At 40.2% G+C, this 18,683-nt stretch overlaps 1 protein-coding gene across 2 annotated transcripts in view; it reads right to left on the reverse strand.

Moving 5' to 3' along the window:
• Window positions 1-18,683, reverse strand: part of EFHC1 (EF-hand domain containing 1) — a 71,171-nt gene that overhangs the window by 30,379 nt on the left and 22,109 nt on the right. For both annotated transcript variants that reach the window (XM_028097500.2, XM_028097498.2), the window contains 4 exons: window positions 12,779-12,999; window positions 5,995-6,135; window positions 1,647-1,860; window positions 1,114-1,261 (listed from right to left, as the gene is read on the reverse strand). In XM_028097500.2, coding sequence (XP_027953301.1) covers window positions 1,114-1,261; window positions 1,647-1,860; window positions 5,995-6,135; window positions 12,779-12,999 — 724 coding nt within the window. The remainder of the gene's footprint in view (window positions 1-1,113; window positions 1,262-1,646; window positions 1,861-5,994; window positions 6,136-12,778; window positions 13,000-18,683) is intronic.

The following is an 18,683-nucleotide window of genomic DNA, read 5'->3' on the forward strand; positions in this document are numbered from 1 at the left end:
GAAATCCTTCCCCCAACCAAAAAATCCCTCCTCTGCTACCCACAATGCACATCTTCCCCATCTCAGTTGATGGCAACTCCTTCCTTCCAGTTGCTTAGGCCAAAAACCTTAGAGTCATTCTTAACTACTGTCTTATATCCTCTGTATAATCTGTCTCAAGTCCTATTGGCTCTACCTTCAAAATATATCCAGACTCAGACTTTTCTCCACGTTCACTGATGCACCTGGTCCACACACCCTCACCTCTTGCCCGGATTACTATGACATGGTCCTAACTGGTCTCCCTCCTGATCTAGTCTCAGCACAGCAGCCAGGCGAGTTCTTGTAAAACACGTGCCAAATCTGGCCAGTCCTCTCCCAAGAACCCCCACAGTGGCTCTCCATTTTACTCAGAGAAAAGTCAACATCTTTCCAAAGACCCAGTGGGTCCTACAGGATCTAGCCCCTTCTTACGGGGCTATGTTCTAACCCCACCTCCTCCTCTTTCTCTCACTCCCTCACTCTTGCTGCCTTCACTGGCCTGCTTCTTTCCAGAACTCTGGGCAGGCTGGGCTTTGGCACTCGCCAGTCCCTCTTCCTGGAAAGCTCCTCCTCCAAATAGCCACATACCTGACTCCTTTTCTTTCAAGTGTTTCCTCACTGTCACCTTCTCAAGGTGTACCTGGCTCCCCAGATCAACTGTTACCCACCATCATCCTGCAGAAATCCTTATCACTCTTATTCTCCATTTTCCATAGCATTCATCCCCTAATGTGCTATACAGTTTACTTGTGTTGTATTGGTTGTCTCCCTCTCGTACTGCTTAGAAGGTCAACTCCAGGAGAGCAGCAACTTCTTGTCTATTCTGTTGACTGATAAAAGCCAAAGGGCCTAGTGATAGTATCTGATACATATTAGGCATTCAGTAATTATTTGCTAAATAAATGAAGTTAAAAAAGTTCTAAGTTACTAGTTATTATAATGGACCCCCAGAGAACCTTCTTTGTATGTCTAATAACTCCCATTTGGTGAGGAAAATCTAAACGTCTATTACCCATTCATTTTATCAAGAACTATTTCCTAAATATCTTATATGTGCCAAAGCCAAATTGGACCTTAGACGGTCAAACATACTTTTCCAATTCTGGCGCAGGATCTTCTTGCTTTTGAACACGGTTCTGAATGGACAAGAGTGCTTCTGGTGAATACTGGGCAGCATTGCTCTCCATATACTTCAAAACATAGTTGTCTGTGTCAAGGATGACAAACCGGTGGCCAAACACTGGGGAGAGGGTAGAAATACACTTAGCTTGGTTATGGTTTTAATCATGCCATTAGGGGTAAAATAATACTGATCCTCCAATGACAAGGTCACAGATAGGCATCTGTGACCTAGACGAAGGAACATTCCATAGCTCTCTAAACTAATATGCAGTTCGCTCAGTGTTCAGGAAGCTCGGGGTCTACATCTATAGCCCACAAACGCGACCACCTTACAGTTTAATTGACATGGATCAAGACACTGTTATCACATATACAAGAATATTAGCTTTAGTTCAGGTGGAATGCAGCCTAACTGCCTCTTACAAGTTAAACGAATTAAATTCCCACTAAGAAGAATCCATTCACTTGGCAGGTAGGAAACACTAAGCTGTGCTTCGACCTACCCTCAATCACAGCACCAATGAAGAAGTCAGTCGGGCCATAGTAGATGGGGTTTTCGGCTGTTGAGGACGGTTTAGCAACTTTAGTTCTGCCAAGGTACTTGCCCCCAATGATGCCAGAATTGCGGACAGGTGGCTCAAAGATACTGATCATGTCACTGGCAAGAAAATAAGAGAAGACAAATCGGCGGTCTTTGTCTTCCGGGATGGGAGATTCCTAGACAGGAGAAGAAAGGAAGTTATTATGAAGGTACATGATAGACCCCAGTGTTCCAAACTTAAGATTCTACAGGACAAGGTATAAAATATAAACCAAATACACAAAGTATAATGTAAGTGAACAGGATGGGGGACGGGGACTGCGGTGGTCTGGAAAGGACATGCCTCATCTGAAGGAGGCTGCCCCAACTCAACTCCGACTGGTTGCTGCCTTGTGCAAATGTAAGCTCAATGTTGTGGGATCTTCCCATTTCTCACGGGAAGACAGAAATCCGGGTGTTGTATGTGAGTGATGAATCACAATTCTACACATGAACCTAATATTACACTGTATGTTAACTAAGTGGAATTTAAACAAAAACTCGGAAAAAAAATAAAACCCCTGATTTAAAAATGTCGACCTTGGGCGCCTGGGTGGCTCAGTTGGTTAAGCGACTGCCTTCGGCTCAGGTCATGATCCTGGAGTCCCAGGATCGAGTCCCACATCGGGCTCCCTGCTCAGCAGGGAGTCTGCTTCTCCCTCTGACCCTCCTCCCTCTCGTGCTCTCTATCTCTCATTCTATCTCTCTCAAATAAATAAAATCTTTAAAAAAAATGTCGACCTTAACTCTTTTAAAGCACTATGTGTGCCAAATAAAACATGTGGGCTATGTTCTGCCCACAGGCTGCCCACAGTTTGAGACCTCTTGGCTGACATGTTCAGTTTCACAGACACTAAGATGATTATGCAAAGTTTAGTTCTTTAAACAAATCCATTGATATACATAATTTATTAAGAAGATTTAAGAAAGGAGGAATGAGTAATATAATGTCATAGAGTTGAATTTGATTCTGGCAAACTGTCTTGTAGTAAGACTGTTCCTATATCAAATCACTGAGAGTGATCACATAACCCTAAGAAACCAATTCCAGACTGAACAAGCTTAAATATAGACATGCTTATTCTTGACTAAAATCCTCTGAAATTGCAACTTCAGCACATATCTTTTCATTTACAACATGGAATTTCTTGTATAATAATTTCTTGTTTATCAAAGAAAGTCACTGGGTTTCCTCTTGTCAAATAATTTCCTCATACCATTCCCTAATCTAACAGTCTCCAAACTTTTTCAATTAGACTCTAACAATAAAAAATTTTTAAACAAACATCCACAATATAGTTAATAAAAATCAAATCACATCACTCCTCTGCTCTCAAACCTCCAGAGGACTCCCGTCACACTGAAAAAAATATGAAGTTCTGAGCACGGCGACAGGCAGGTCTGTACCAAGGGGGTAGGAGGGGACAGAGCCAATGGTTCATCCTGGCAGGAGTATTTTAGGAGTATTTTAAAAGTTAAAAAAAATTCGTTATGTTTTTATTTAGGACTAAGTGTAAAGTTGCATTAACAATAGAGAATTTTCATATACTCCTCACCAAGCTTCCCCTAACATTAGCATCTTATACAACTTACATAACCATACAATTATCAGACCCAGAGTAATGGTACAACAGTAACGGTAAATAGTAATGGCATAATACTATTAAATAAATCACAGTTCTTATTCAAATTTCACCTGTTTTTCACTTATGTTCTTTTTCTGACTCAGGATCCTATACAGGATCTCACATTGCATTTAGTTGTTCTTTCTCTTTGATCTCCTTCAATCTGTGACAGTTCCTCATTCTGTCCTTGTCTTTCATAATCTTGACACTTTTGAAGAGCAATGGTCAATTATTTTGTTGAATGTCCCTTGTGCATCTCATTTTTGCATCTTTGGCAAAAATACCAGAGACAGAATATCTTGTCTTTCTCAGAGCGTAACAAGGAGTTCACGATATCAATAGGTTTTATTATTGGTGATGTTGACCTTGGTCATGTGGGTAAGAAGATAAATGCTGGGTTTCTCCCTTCTAAAATTACCACCTTTCCCTTTGCAGTTGATAAATATCTTAAGAAACACACCTTGAAACTATGAAAATCCTGTTTCTCCTCAAAGGTTTTCCGGTAATTTTAGCATCCACTGATGGATACTCTCTGCAATCATTATTGTTGTGGTGTGTGCTTAATGGTAATTTTTTATTGCCCTCTTCTCTTCCACATTTAGTAACTGAAATTTCTACTGTACAGAGGCACAGCCTGAGGATGAGTATTGTATTGCTGATATTTAGAATTACAGGCACACAATGAGAGTAAGAAGCAGATCAACTTTTGGGTTTATTTTTAAATTGTCTGCAGGCTTGTTACCTACATCCCTTGTTACCTGCATCATGGGTGACTACTCCCACCACTCTATGCCTCCGGCCTTGTTAGGCCACTAGCTGTAAGACTCTCAGCTGGTGCCTGATCCCGTCTTCATTTCTGTCTCTCTAGCCTCCATTCCCTGTACACCACATCTGCATGAAATGCAGTTCCCTCAGATATGCTGCTGGCTAGCTCCCTGGGCCACTCATTCTGGTCTCCACTCAGCTGTGCGTCCCCTCCCCAGCATTTTCCTTATTGACCAGTTAAACGAGCGCCTCCCCATCACTCTGTCTCCTGCTTTACTTTTCACAGCACGCTTACTACTTGTTCTTTGATGATGTATTTACTCTTGACCAGAATACCCTTAACTGGAATGTAAGCTCCACAAGGCCAGAGATTTGTCTGTCTTATTTTCCACTGTACCCTCAATGCCCAGAACAATGCCAAGCCCAAAGTCATTCTCTAATATTTGTTGAATGAATGAATAATTCAACATCTATTCTTCTACATAAACATGTTCTGTGCCCTACAAAGTACATATAAAAACATCAGGGGCTATAAAAAAAAAGTACACTCCTGATAAATTATAAGCAGAGGCTGTAACATTTTCTTCAGAGCGTCCATGGAGTATAAGCTGTCCGCAGGCTCCTTGGAAGGCCAAGCCTGCTGCTGTGGAGACCACTGCTCAAGTCGAGTTCTTACCTTCTCGAGCTTCCCCAAGTCGCTCCGCCGGCACTCCACCCTGAGCCCCAGATACTTCACTAGCCATACTTGCACTTAGGCCCCAACCGCCTGTCTGGGTTTAGCATACTTTATTTCTTTTATATGTATACACTTTTTACTGTGAACTATAACATGCATAGAGAAAAACTGCAAAAAACCAAAATGTACAGTTCAAAGAATTTTCATTAAGTGAACACTCGTGGAACCACCGCCCAGGTCAAGAAACAGAACGTTGATGGAAACTAGGAAGCCCTCCCAACTGAGAGAACTTGGTAATACTGTAAAAGGTTCATTAATCAGAATTTTTATAGTAGGGAGTATGCTACTTGGCCTAGAGTTTGCTAGAACTTCCTTTTTATTTAAAGCTTTGTTCAACATTTTTCTAAAATATAGTAGTCAACTATGTCTTGATTTAATTTTTATTTTTTCAAATATATGCATACAGTTTGAAAACTCACTTGGCCCACCTCCCACTCTCCCAATTCCTATTCCCAGAAGTAACTTATTTCAATTTCTATTTATATCCATATTTCTAAATAGAATGCTTATATTCCTATTTCTGTATATTTTCCATTTTTAAAGACATTACCCTTTGAACCCCTATCAGTAATTTGCCTCAGGTAACTCATCCAATGAGTGGAATATTCAGGATTTAAATTTATGTCTGTTTCCAAACCCATGCTCTTAATCCACTAGCCATATGACCTTTCAAAGGCAATTATCTATTAAATTGGTAGGATCCCATTTATTACATTTAAGAAATACAAAATACATCAAGCTAGATATCACAAGTAATGATAAAAATTAGTAAGATATGGTCCCTCCCTCAAGGAAATCACAGTACACTCGATTGCACACAAGCACACAGATAATTTCACTGTGTCAGACTTTCATAATTACTTAATAAAAAAGGCAAAAAGGTCAGTCAAAATTTGAGGGGTAGAAGGGAGAGATTAACAGTCTAAGAACGATGTTTCCAGGAGATAGGACTAGAGCTAGGTCTTGGCTCAGGGCACCACTGCTAACACTACCCAACCCACCCAAAGGCTGGGGACTGGGTCCCATGGCTGTTTAAATAACACACGACTCTGAAGACTGTTACCCTACAGCTTAACAGACAAAAAGGACCACTGGGCACAGTACTGAGACTGAACGGAATCTGAGCACACAGAAATCATCCTCACCAGTGCAGCCAAATAACGAAGCACCTTATTATCGTTCACCAGCATTTTAATAACATCTTTTTTCGGAGCCTTTGGAATGAGAACAAAGCAATTCTGAGCAGAGTCTTCAACAAGTCCATAACCGTTATAAGGAGGTAATTCCTGGAGAAATAGAAGTAAAGCAGATGCTATTTGTGTTAAAATTACATTAAAGGTAACCAAGTTTCTTTTTTAAATATCTAGAAGATACTTATTCAAAAGCAATTTCTATATACACAAATGTACTGTAGTCAGAAACTAAAACATTGCCTATTCCATTCCTTTTTATATATAAGCTTTATACACCATGATCCTTGCTCACAGGAGTGACTGATGCTGCTACAGAGTAACCCAAGGGGCTAGATCAAAAGTTCAGCAGTCCCCCTTACCCACGGGGGATATGTTCCAAGCCCCCCACTGGATGCCTGAACCCTATAGATACTATGCTTTTTCCCACACATATGTTTGATAAAATTTAACTTATAGACACAGGAAGAGATTAACAATAATAACCAATAATAAAATAGAACAATTATAACGACATACTGTAATAAAAGTTACGTGAATGTGGTCTCTCTCTCAAAATATTTTATTGTATTACACTCACCGTTCTTGTGATGACATAAGATGATAAAATGCCTACATGATGAGATGAAGTGAGGTGCATGACATAGGTGTTGTGACATAGTGTTAAGCTACTATTGACCTTCTGATGATACATCAGGAGGAGGGTCATCTGCTTCCAGACTGCGGTTGACCGTGGGTAACGGAAATCGTGAAAACAAAACCGTGGCTAGGGGAGGACTCGTGTGTTGCTGACGTCCACTGATCCCTTAACCACCAAAGCAGGACCTGGCCCTACTCCTGGTCCCAATCCTGGCCCTGTGGTCATCCTACCATGGACAAGCCCAATGGTCTGTGACTTCTTTGTTCTAGGGTGTGTGTGTGTGTGTGTGTGTTGGCATTGGGGGAGGGTAGGACTTGGTTCGTGCTACTGTTTTCCTATTTATCTCCTTATTTCTAGTATTTTTATTTCTTGATTTTTGCCACACAAACAGGGATGGCGGCCATTCTTTACTGAGAACTCAGACTCCTTGTCCACTCAGGACTCTCCTTTCCTAGCAAAGGAGCAAACTCAAGACACCAAACTTCTGCTATGACGGTTATTTGGTGAGTTAGCATGAAAGTACAGGATGAGCTTTTATTTTTCATTCAGGCCCCACGAAGAGCTGAAAGCGTCACTCTAAGATGGTAGGATTTCTTGGTCTAAAAACTTGAGTTCAGCGGCTGTTTTCCTCTCCTTGATGAGGACTGCAGCAGAGTTCTTTCTCTTTGACTCCTTTTTGCTATGCTTTCTCAGCAAAGTCGGCTTATTCCATACATTTCATGTGTAGGGACCTTCCCCAAATCTTTTTATATATTGCATTGAAGCACTTTGACAAATTAGTCTATACGGTCCATCTGTAACCGTTACTTCCTCAAAACCTGTGACTACTCTGCTCATCCAAGGTGTAGTGCCTGGATCACTGCCTCTTCGCCCACCTCCTGGGGCCGTAATGTGATCATCATGGAGGAAATATGACTAGTGCATCCAGTAGATGGACAACGGCCTAACTTGCTCTAAATGCAAAACCACTACTCAATGAATATACAAGTTTGCCATGGACAGAGGGACCTTGGGTGAGACACCACATGCTGAGCATTTGAGTTACTCTAGAGCATAGGCAGAAATATACAGTGGAGGGTGCCTGGGTGGCTCAGTTGGTTAAGCAACTGCCTTCGGCTCAGGTCGTGATCCTGGAGTCCTGGGATCGAGTCCCGCATCAGGCTCCCTGCTCGGCGAGGGGCCTGCTTCTCCCTCTAACCCTCCCCGCTCTGATGTACTTTCTCACTCTCTCAAAATAAATAAATAAATAAATCTTTAAAAAAAAAAAAAAAGAAATATACAGTGGAATCTAAACTTCCTCTGGGTGTTGGCAGTGGAGATTGAAGAATTTTGAAATAGGGAGGTAAGCCTCTGAACACCTTCCTCTCAAATCCTTTTTGTGTTTTAACAGAGTTCAACCTATTTTTTCTGAATCACACCTTATGCCCCCTGCTTGGAATGAAGACCTTCCCTAAATATCAGCTCCTATGCCTGGGGTTCTGGCACTATGTTTCTCGTCCTGCAAGCTACTGTCTACTGTCAATGTCCTGTTCTAAACTAGATGAGCCACTCACTCCTCGATAATCCTGCTCACATGCTCCACCCACATTATCTTAACAAAACAAGTACACAAGGAGCTTGAGAGTCCCATAATCCTCCAGATAAAGCTTCTCGAGGCCAGCTCCATAGCGGATTTGCTCTCCTAGTTCTGGATTCTTTGTCTTCCCTACCAGCAGGTCTCCCGATGGAGTCAACCTGAGACGGACACATCTGGCCAGTGGATATGTTTACTTACTCCTGAGCTAACAGATTAGCCTGACTTAAGTGTCATGATTCTTGAATTGAATATATCCTCTTCATATCTGCTTCTACCCCTGACCACTGGCCTGCCTCTAGCTTTATCCCTTGAGAACCCAGCTACAGCTTCCCATCCCTACTTTCCAACCACGTTGTGCAGGGTTTAAATGACAGAAGCATAATGACTAAGGAGAGCTGAAAGGTATTTGCTGTTTGGTAAGTGGTGCTCTCCTACTCATTTCCAACAAAGACTTCCATGGACAAGCTGAGAGCGCTTATGTGTAATTGTTTATTACAGAGAATTTACTGAAAATAAACTGACCAAATACTATGACTCATGTGCCATATGTATGGAGAATTGGTTTTATTTTACAGGGTGACTGAGACAGGGCAAAACAAATGAACCAAAATCTACAGTGGTTCTTCAGTTCACTCTGCTCTCTATCTAAGCCCTCCCTTCCCTTCCTTTCTTTAGAAGACAGGTTAGAAGAAAAAGATGAGAGTGAAAGAATGGGGAGCAGAGGCGTTGTAGGACTCAGAACTTTTATCAGCTCAAAAGATGGATCAAAGCCTTTTCACTAAGAAAAATGCACTATTATATTGCAGTCCCTCCCCATTCTACTTCCTGGTTAGGTCAGATTCCTTCTTGTAAAGGGGTTTGGCATTTAATAAACTCCCCCTTGTACTTTGCAGTGTGACCTTGGACTGCTATCTCATACTATACTTCTCTATAAACTAAAGTGATGGAATAGTTTGCTTAATCAAAATCTAGATCTTTCCTATGGTACTTTTTCTCATATATTGCAACAAATGGTACCCCAATATTTGGGGATAGGAGCAAGGGCTTTATTATAATTCTTAATCAATGAGCCTATTCATTGGTAAAGAATCCTCTCAGAGAAAAAAAACTGACAGCAAGAAGTATTATCTTGATCCATATTCCTTCCAGAAGTTTTATTGCCCCTGGGAACTCATAGCATATTAAATCCAAATCCTTCTTTGTAATTGTTTTTATGAAATGTTGGTTCCAAAAGGCTGGCCTAAGATATCACTTGCCTCTTTGGGGAACAAATGCATACTTCACAGGCAGTCTTCTTGTCTAGTTCAAGAAACATACCACATGCGTCCTATTTGCTAGGCACTGAGTTAGGTGCTCCCTGGCCTCAAGGACATTACGGTGTAGTAGAAAAGATTCTTAGACAGATATTTTAATATAATAGGTAAGTGCTAGCAGAGGGAGGCACGGGACCCAAGGAACACACAGGAGAGGTGATTAAGCCTGCTGGGAGCTTAGAGATGCCTTCTTGGAAGAGAGGAGGCCTACACCGAGTCTGGAAGGGTAAGGAAGAGCTGTGTAAAGAAATGATGGCAAAGGGGTTCAAGTGCATGAAAGAGCATCAGCAAAAGTGCAGGAGAGTGAAACAGGAGGCTGTGCTGCCAGAACCACAGCTAACTCAGGGTACTTGGAGGCTAAATGCAAGAAGAAGGGCAGCCGATCAGGGGAAGGCAGACGCCTGCGCTGGAGGAATTCATTAATTCCATCCTTCCATTCACAGCTTTCTTTTGAAAAGAAAGAGCCACAACCTTATTTTACACACAGAGGGGTAAAGATATATATCTTTATATATAAAGATAAGTCACAGGTATCAATACCCAATTTTATACATAGGCAACAGACCAAAGAGGCTGGATACATTGCTCTGGCCCCAAATGCACAGAACAGGTGCCAATGCTGACAGTCTGGGATACGGCGCTGCCTTAACACATCAGATATTTTTTTTATTTTTTATTTTTTTAATTTTTTTTTTAAAGATTTTATTTATTTATTGGACAGAGAGAGACAGCGAGAGCAGGAACACAAGCAGGGGGAGTGGGAGAGGGAGAAGCAGGCTTCCTGCTGAGAAGGGAGCCCGATGTGGGACTCGATTCCAGGACCCTGGGATCATGACCTGAGCCGAAGGCAGACGCTTAACGACTGAGCCACCCAGGCGCCCCAGATATTTTTTTTTAATAAAAATTTTATTTATTTACTTGAGAGAGAAAGAATGAGACAGAGAGAGCATGAGAGGGGGTAGGGTCAGAGGGAGAAGCAGACTCCCTGCCGAGCGGGGAGTCTGATGCGGGACTCGATCCCAGGACTCCAGGATCATGACCTGAGCTGAAGGCACTCGCTTAACGAACTGAGCCACCCAGGCGCCCCACATCAGATACTTCTTGAATTTGCTGAATAATGTGTAATTTTTAACACAGACAATTTTTTTTTTTTTTTTTTTTGAGAGAGAGAGGGTGCGCAAGTGCGAGGTGGGTGGGAGGGGAGAGAAAGAATCTCAAGCCGACTCACGCCCAGTACAGAGCCCCACATGGGGCTCCATCCCACGATCCTGAGACCATGACTTGAGCCGAAATCAAGAGTCGGTCGCTCAACAGACTAAGTGACCCAGGTGGCCCCACATGCAATTCTTACTTGAATTTCTAAAATATGTGGCTGAACCACTCTGAAGGCTCAAGTCTATCCGATTACCATGTGGGTGCATTTAAAAGAACCATGACCTTACTCACAGATCAGAGTGGACTCTGTGGTACACAGTACTAAATTTCGTGGTTCAGTATAATTCTAAGGAAAGCTATGTGGCAATGAAATAAAGCCATCTTCCAACATCTTCATTAATCAGCTTCTGTTCACTCCCAAATAGTTTTTAAGTAAAAGGGTCTGATAGATAGGCAGGGAATAGTGAAATGCCCTAGCTGTCTGGAATTTTAAGAGATGTCTTTTTTAATCAAAATAAAAAAATTACATGGGGCGCCTGGGTGGCTCAGATGGTTAAGCGTCTGCCTTTGGCTCAGGTCATGATCTCCGGGTCCTGAGATCGAGTCCCACGTCTGGCTCCCAGCTCAGCAGGGAGTCTGCTTCTCCCTCTCCCTCTGCCTCTCCACCTGCTTGTACTCTCTCTCTCTCTCTCAAATAAATAATCTTTAAACAAATAAAAATAAAAAATAATAAACAGAAGTAATACAAGGTTTGGTATAAGAAGAGAAATTAAAAGCACACAGAGTATAAAAAGAAAGGTCCCTTGTCATCTTGCACTGCCCTCCCCACCCCCATTCTCACATGTGGAACTACCCACTGCGAACAGTGTGGGTGGAGAGTCCTCCAGGTCCTCTCTTTGGTAAGTGTAAGCAGATACTGTATGCAGCAATTTATACAAACAGGGCCGTATCACATAAACGCATTCACTTACAAATGTGACGGACATTTTTCCATGTTGATATGCAGAGACTGACTTCCTCTTTTTCTCTTTAACCAGTCTTATAGTCTCACATTCTTCTCACTGTTCTATAGTTTATTCTGCCAATCTCCTTACACTTTATTATAAGTAATCCTTACTTACACATACCCTTACACCTATTGCTTTATGGTCCCCAAACCAGATTTTCTAGATCGAGAGACAGGTAATATTTTATTTTGAAAAAATTAAAATGATGACACTGTCCTTCAAAAAAGTTTCTCTTGGGGCGTCTGGGTGGCTCACTTGGTTGGGCAACTGCCTTCGGCTCAGGTCATGATCCTGGAGTTCTGGGATCAAGTCCCGCATCGGGCTCCCTGCTCAGTGGGAGTCTGCTTCTCCCTCTGACCCTCCCCCCTCTCATGCTCTCTCTATCTCATTCCCTCTCTCAAATAAATAAATAAAATCTTTAAAAAAAAATTCAAAAAGGTTTTTCCTCTTGGCTCTCCTGTTAACAGTATATGAAAATGACCATTTCAGGGTATCTGGCTGGCATAGTCAGTAGGGCATGGGGCTCTTGGTCTCAGGGTTGTGGGTTTGAGCCTGATAGTGTGTGTAGGGATTACTTTAAAAAAAAAAAAAAAAAGAAAAGAAAATGTCCACTTCTTCAGATCAGGGCAAACAATGGATATTGTGTCTTTTTAAATCAAATAGATCCAAAACCTCATTATTTTCATTTCTATTTTCTTTGATTATCAGTTAAGTTGAGGGTCTTTTTTTTTTTTAAGGATTTATTTATTTATTTTTTAGAGAGAGACTGAGAGAGAGCGAGCATGAGCGGGAGGGGCACGAGAGGGAGAGGGGCAGAAGGAGAGGGGGAAGGACAGAGAGTCTGAAGCAAAACTCTGCACTGAGCATGGAGGAGGGTCTTTTCATATGTTCATTAGCCATTTGTATTTCTTCTTTTGTGAAGTGTTCTGTATCATATGCTTTGTCCATTTTTTATTGGGTATTCACATGACTCTGTTTTTTCTTCTTCTTAAACCTCTATATCAAAAGATTAATTCTCGCACTACACTCGGAACTAGTGTTCCATTACCGGTTTCACAGGAGGTGGCTCCTTCTTGCTCACATCAATACGTGGTAAATCAGAGATTCCAAACTTTTCTTTGTAATACTGTCGAGTGAAAGAATCGCAATCATAGATGAAGAAGGTTCTCCCGAGGATAGTGAGTGGTTTCCCCACAATGAAGTCTTTGGCAGTATACCATTCCAACACCTCTTGATCAGAGATCTCCAGCACACACTGAGGGAAGTTCTCTGACAGAAGATAACAGGGAGAGAAGAAAGAAAAGGAATAAGGATGGGAAGAAAGACTGACACACAGCAGCTGGGCACTCTTGAGAATTCGAGGGAGAATGGTCTCTAGCTCTGGTCAGGGGTCTCCTCTACTCTCCAGCAGAAAATAAGGTTGTGTATTTCCATCTGTTGACCGGACACAGAAATAATATCCCAGATAGTTTTTGTGAAGTCTCTCTCCCTTATTCAGCCTGAACTATCAGTACAGGTCACTAACCTTAGCAGAACTCATGCTTAGGGGAAATCATTACAGGAGGAAAGAATAAATGTCCTTCCATAGAATACAAGATCAACGGAGGGATCTAAGTCATTCAGTTCAACCTTTGACCCATTTATTCATTCACACAACATATTATCAATGACCACATATATCATGTACCAGGTTCACTGCTAAATACCGAGATTATAACAATTAACAGTGTAGGTGAGATCTCTGCCTTGATGGAGAAAACAGTCTGTTTGGGACAACGGATACTAAACAATTACACAAATAATAGTTTCATTTCAAGTGTCCTTCCACTGCTAGAAGGACAGTCTGACCTAGTCCTCTGGCGGGAGGCAGGGTCAGTGAGATGATCATACTAATCTGTTTATCTGGGCACTCAACAGATTTTCAAATGTAGAATCAACCTTGCATTTTGGGAGGAATAAATCCAATTCTATCACATTGTTTTAGGAGAACTAAGGTCTGACTTATTTAAGACTGATTCCCTGCAGCATGGCCACCATGGAAACCGTAAGATAGTCAATTCTGGTAAAGTGCCACACTGTATAGCTGTAACCACAAAGCTTGACCCTAGAACTCTGATCACAGGGTGCTTGAGAGGCCACTGTTCTCCCAACTGATAACTACTAAGATGGAAAAACAGGGAAGAAGGCTAAGGTTTTGTTACATCAGGCAGAAAGGCTTGAGCGCCAGCCCTTGATCATGACAAAAGATCATGATTTTTCCCAATCATGCATCTTAAAAGCCCTACAGACCAAGGGTTCCTTCTCCCATTGCCTAGTGCCTAACCCTACTAGACCCCTTTGAGTTACCCCAGGAAATGATGACCACTGGGGGGCACAGTCAACAATGTTCCAGGAGACCTGGGGTGTGTATGTGTGTGCATGTGCACACACGTGTGCACACACACTATACAACCATTCAACTTTTTTGCTTAACGATTATCTTTTTCATATATAGCTAGATTTCATTTACTGATATTTTATTTAAGTTTTTTGCATATATGACTGTAGTCTTACTCATGGTGTCTTTGGTTTTATTGGTCTTTTCTTTTTAAAGAGTTTTTTTTTTATTTATTTGAGAGAAAGAATGAGAGAGAGAGAGCACATGAGAGTGGGGAGGGTCAGAGGGAGAAGCAGACTCCCTGCTGAGCAGGGAGCCCGATGTGGGACTCGATCCCAGGACTCCAGGATCATGACCTGAGCTGAAGGCAGTCGCTTAACCAACTGAGCCACCCAGGCGCCCTTATTGGTCTTTTCTTAATGAATGAATTAGTTCTTTTCTATGAATCTGTATTAGGCTTAGAATTAGCTGTTCTTTATTTGGCAAAACTGAAAAATTATCTAGATCTGGTGTTTCCTTTGTGGAGAATTTTTTAAGTGATTCTATTTCCTTAATGGTTAAAGATATTTGGTCTCTATTTCCTCTTGGACAAGTTAAATTTTTCTAAAACTTTGCTCATTTCACACACACACAAAAGAGACAAACCAAAAAACTGACTCTTAACTACAGAGAACAAATGGATGGTTACCAGAAGGGAAGTTGGTAGAGGGATGGGTGAAATAGTTGAAGGGGATTAAAAGTCCACGTATCTTGAGGAGCACTGAGTAATACATGGAAGTGTTGAATCACTATATTGTACACCTGAAACTAACATAACACTTGTATGTTAACTATACTGGAATAAAAATTTAATTTTAATTAAAATTTGCTCTTTTCATCTAACTGAAATTAATTTCCAAATACATGAGTTTTTTAGTAGTTCTGAAATTGAAATGTAACTTGTGTTAAAATTAGAAAATATTGTATAAGATGCCCAGATTTTAAAAATTTGTTAAGACTGACCAGTTTTTATAAGTGTTCCATTTGTACTTGAAGAAATGGGAATTCTCCAGGTGTTGATGCATATACATATTCATTATATCAACACTGACAATTCTATTATTTAAATCATATATACATATATGTGGTTATTGACTTATCTTTTTTGATCTAACAATTATAAGAAGAAATGTTTTAATGGCTCCCACTATTTTGATGAATTTGTCCATTCTTTTGCCTAATAATGCTATAAATTTTTGCCTTTCATGTTTTGAAGCCATGTTACTAACTGCATTCAAGTTTAGAATTAGTACATTTTCCTGGTAAATACAATTCTTGCAATATGTATGATCTTCTTTATCTCTAGCAATGCTTTCTGCCTTAACGTCTATTGGTATTTTAGTAATATAGCCTTAAAAGTTTCTTTTGCTACTTGATTGTACATCTTTTTTGACCTTTTTATGTCTCTGTATCTTAAGTATGTTCTTAAAATATTTTTCAAAGTTTATTGTTTTTTAATCCTATCACTTCTCCTAAGTCTTTGTTGTAATATATTTCAATTCTACCTTGATATTTTTTAACTCCCACAAATTCAACATTGTTTTTTTAGTTTGTATAGTCAATGTTTATTTAGATATACCCACACTCAGCCATTTTCTTCTTCTTTTTTTAAAATCGCTTCTTATATCCCAGACCTAACTTCTGGAATAATTTTCTTTCTACTAAAGGTACACTCTAGAATTTTCCTAGTAGGGTCTTTTCTTAGTAAAATCTGTTTTGTTTGCCTAGAAATGTATTTCACTTTCTTCTTGAAAGATAGTTTCTCTAGGTATTAAATTCTGTTTCCTTCTCAGCACTTTGAAGATTTTAGTACGCTGTCTTCTGGTAACTAGTGTTGCTATTGAGAGGTCAGTTGTCATTGTAGCTGCCATTCTGTATGGATAACCTTGTTCTTCGGGCTGCTTTTATGATCTTTTTGAGTTTGGTGTTCTTAAGTTTGACTATAACATATCTAAGTATGGATTTATATTTTTACAACGTTACTGAGGTATAATCGACTACAAGAAGTTGTACATATTTAGGACATATTTAGAGTGTACAATTTTGATGTTGTTTAACATTTGTATTTACCAAGGGAAAGGCAAGGTCAAAGGACGAAAGCCAGTCTAAAGGACAGTTAACAGACTTTAAGAACCTAGAACCTTAGGTTCAAGAGCTGAGTAGAAAGCTTCTGGTGACCTTCTTTTGACATTACTTACCATGTAGTGGTAAACTGCAATTACGTTCAACCAAGAAAGAACTTTTATAATTCCTGAAACTTTAACTCTATCCATTATAAAAATACAATTTTTATTCATCTTAACTACTTAAATGAAGGCCCTGGCAAAGAGAACTTCTGAAAGATACTCCCGTAACTGCCTATTACTGTCCAACACAAACTCTGCCTAGCCACTGTCTCTTGGATGCCCCCAAACATAACATACTTGTTCCTAATGCCCAACACTTGCTCTTGTTCTTCTCTAACATGCACTTTCCCTTTGTTCTCTGCCACTCTAAATCTGGGTCCAACCTCAGGTCTCCCACAAAGCCTTCCTTAGTCTTTCTAGGTCACATCTCTTCTTCTGAGCTCTGTCTACATGACATAACTAATTACATAATCAGATGATCTGGTACACTTGTGTTATTGTTAAACAGCTTTGTGTATTTATATGACTTGTCTCCACAGTCACTAGAAGTGATTGAAGGACAGAGATTCTAGGTCTGGAAGTTATGCCTTCATTTTATCCTCCACAGCACTTACGACATGAAATAGTTCCCTTAGCAGATATTTAACTCTTGTTTAATTGAATGTAATTGAAATCATCCACTGGATAAATGACTTTGAGAGTCAATTAGATGCTACTTCTTCAACATCACAGTTCTAGTTAAAGGAATTATTCAGCTGATGGAAGCTTAGTCTTTTCTGTCCTGCTACTGCATGACTAACTTTCACAAGAAGATATGTTTTCTATCTCTTAAAAGGACCCTACATATGTCACCAGGCTGCCTCTCCACATAACTTTGATGAAAATTTTGGTTAAAATTTGAGAAGTTGTAGAGGCACCTGGCTGGCTCGGTTGGGATAGTGTGTGACTCTTGATCTTTGGGTCGTGAGTTCGAGCCCCATGTTGGTTGTAGAGATTACTTAAAAAAAACTGGGGAAGTTATAAAAGAGGATGATCACATATTCAAAATTTTAAACATAGGCCATGTTGATATGGCAGAGACAAACACAGAACTCGAGATTTCAAGGGGTTCAGTTTCAGTGATACTGTTTTCATGCCTGAATAAATTCCCATTCTTTCTCTTAATCTACCATAAATCTAACACTTGTTAGCTCTAGATGGCAGGAATTTCAGGCTCATGTAAGCATTCTGGAAGGCCTAAATTAGTACATTAGTCTCAGTGTCCTAGAACCTAAGAGTGTTCTACAGGAGGGCAAGTATAAGAATATGATCAGCAGCAACTGGACTAGGTTGAACTAGGGCTCAAATCCAGTTGCTGCTATCTGAGAATGCAAGCTATATTAGCAATTATTTTCATCTCTCTAAGAGAGATTTTTACCACTAATTCTTTTAGTTTTAAAATGAGGACTATTTCCCCAGTCTCATTCTCCTCTACTTTACATGCAACCGTTCTAACGTGCAGCTTTTTATGTGTGTACTATGCATATTGTTTTGTTTGGACTTCACTTTACATAAATATTATTGCACTGTACATCTCTTTTCTTTCTTCTACACAGCACTTCGCTTTTAAGTGCATCCATTTGCTTTCTTTACATTTAGTCATTGCTTGTAATTACTACTTTTATATTAAGATATACCTTCACCACATTTTGTTTATCTACTATCCCAGTGATGGGAGTCTCCACCTCCTTGCCCCCAAGTAACACTGCTTAAAAAAAAAAATACTATATAGGCAAATCAATACATGTAGGTAGATTGCCTTTAGGCTTCAGACTGCCAATTTGTATATAACCTCTAACCTCAACTTGTTTATAACCTCTACGACAAACCTCTTGCTCAATACCTGAAATTTCTTATCTCCTAGTTCCAAAAAAATAGAGTATAAAGAAAACCAACAAAAGTATTTACAGAGTTCTGTCAGCCGTCCAAGCATGAGAGATGTCATCACATGTGACCAAAAGATGACATTTTTGCAAGAGAAAATTCTTAAACCACTAAGTCAATAACCAAAGTAAGTGTACTTATTCCAGAGAAAGACTGATGGGCAGAGGGTGTCAGCTGCACTTTGTTGCATTCTCCCTCTCCAGTCACTAGGTTATTTTACACAGCAAAGAGAGCAGGGGCTGACACAATGGGGCCCCACCTCTGAGTCACAGACATGCCTTTTCCAATCTTAAGTTATCCTACATACAAACTTCCTGTTTAGGAAGTATTGAGGTGAGGGGCAAAGTCAGGAAAGAACATAAGGAAATGGTAAGCTATATGAAAGCAAGCTTGTTCTAAAACTGCATTAAAAATCTGATATTAAATTGCTTTACTTCAGAAGCCTTGCTCTTCTGCACTTTAAATGAATCTCCCACTGCTGTTTTGGT

This window comes from Eumetopias jubatus, unplaced genomic scaffold, assembly GCF_037043125.1.
Source record: "Eumetopias jubatus isolate StellerSeaLion01/CBP00866 unplaced genomic scaffold, mEumJub1_p1.0 scaffold_6, whole genome shotgun sequence".
Lineage (NCBI taxonomy): Eukaryota > Metazoa > Chordata > Mammalia > Carnivora > Otariidae > Eumetopias > Eumetopias jubatus.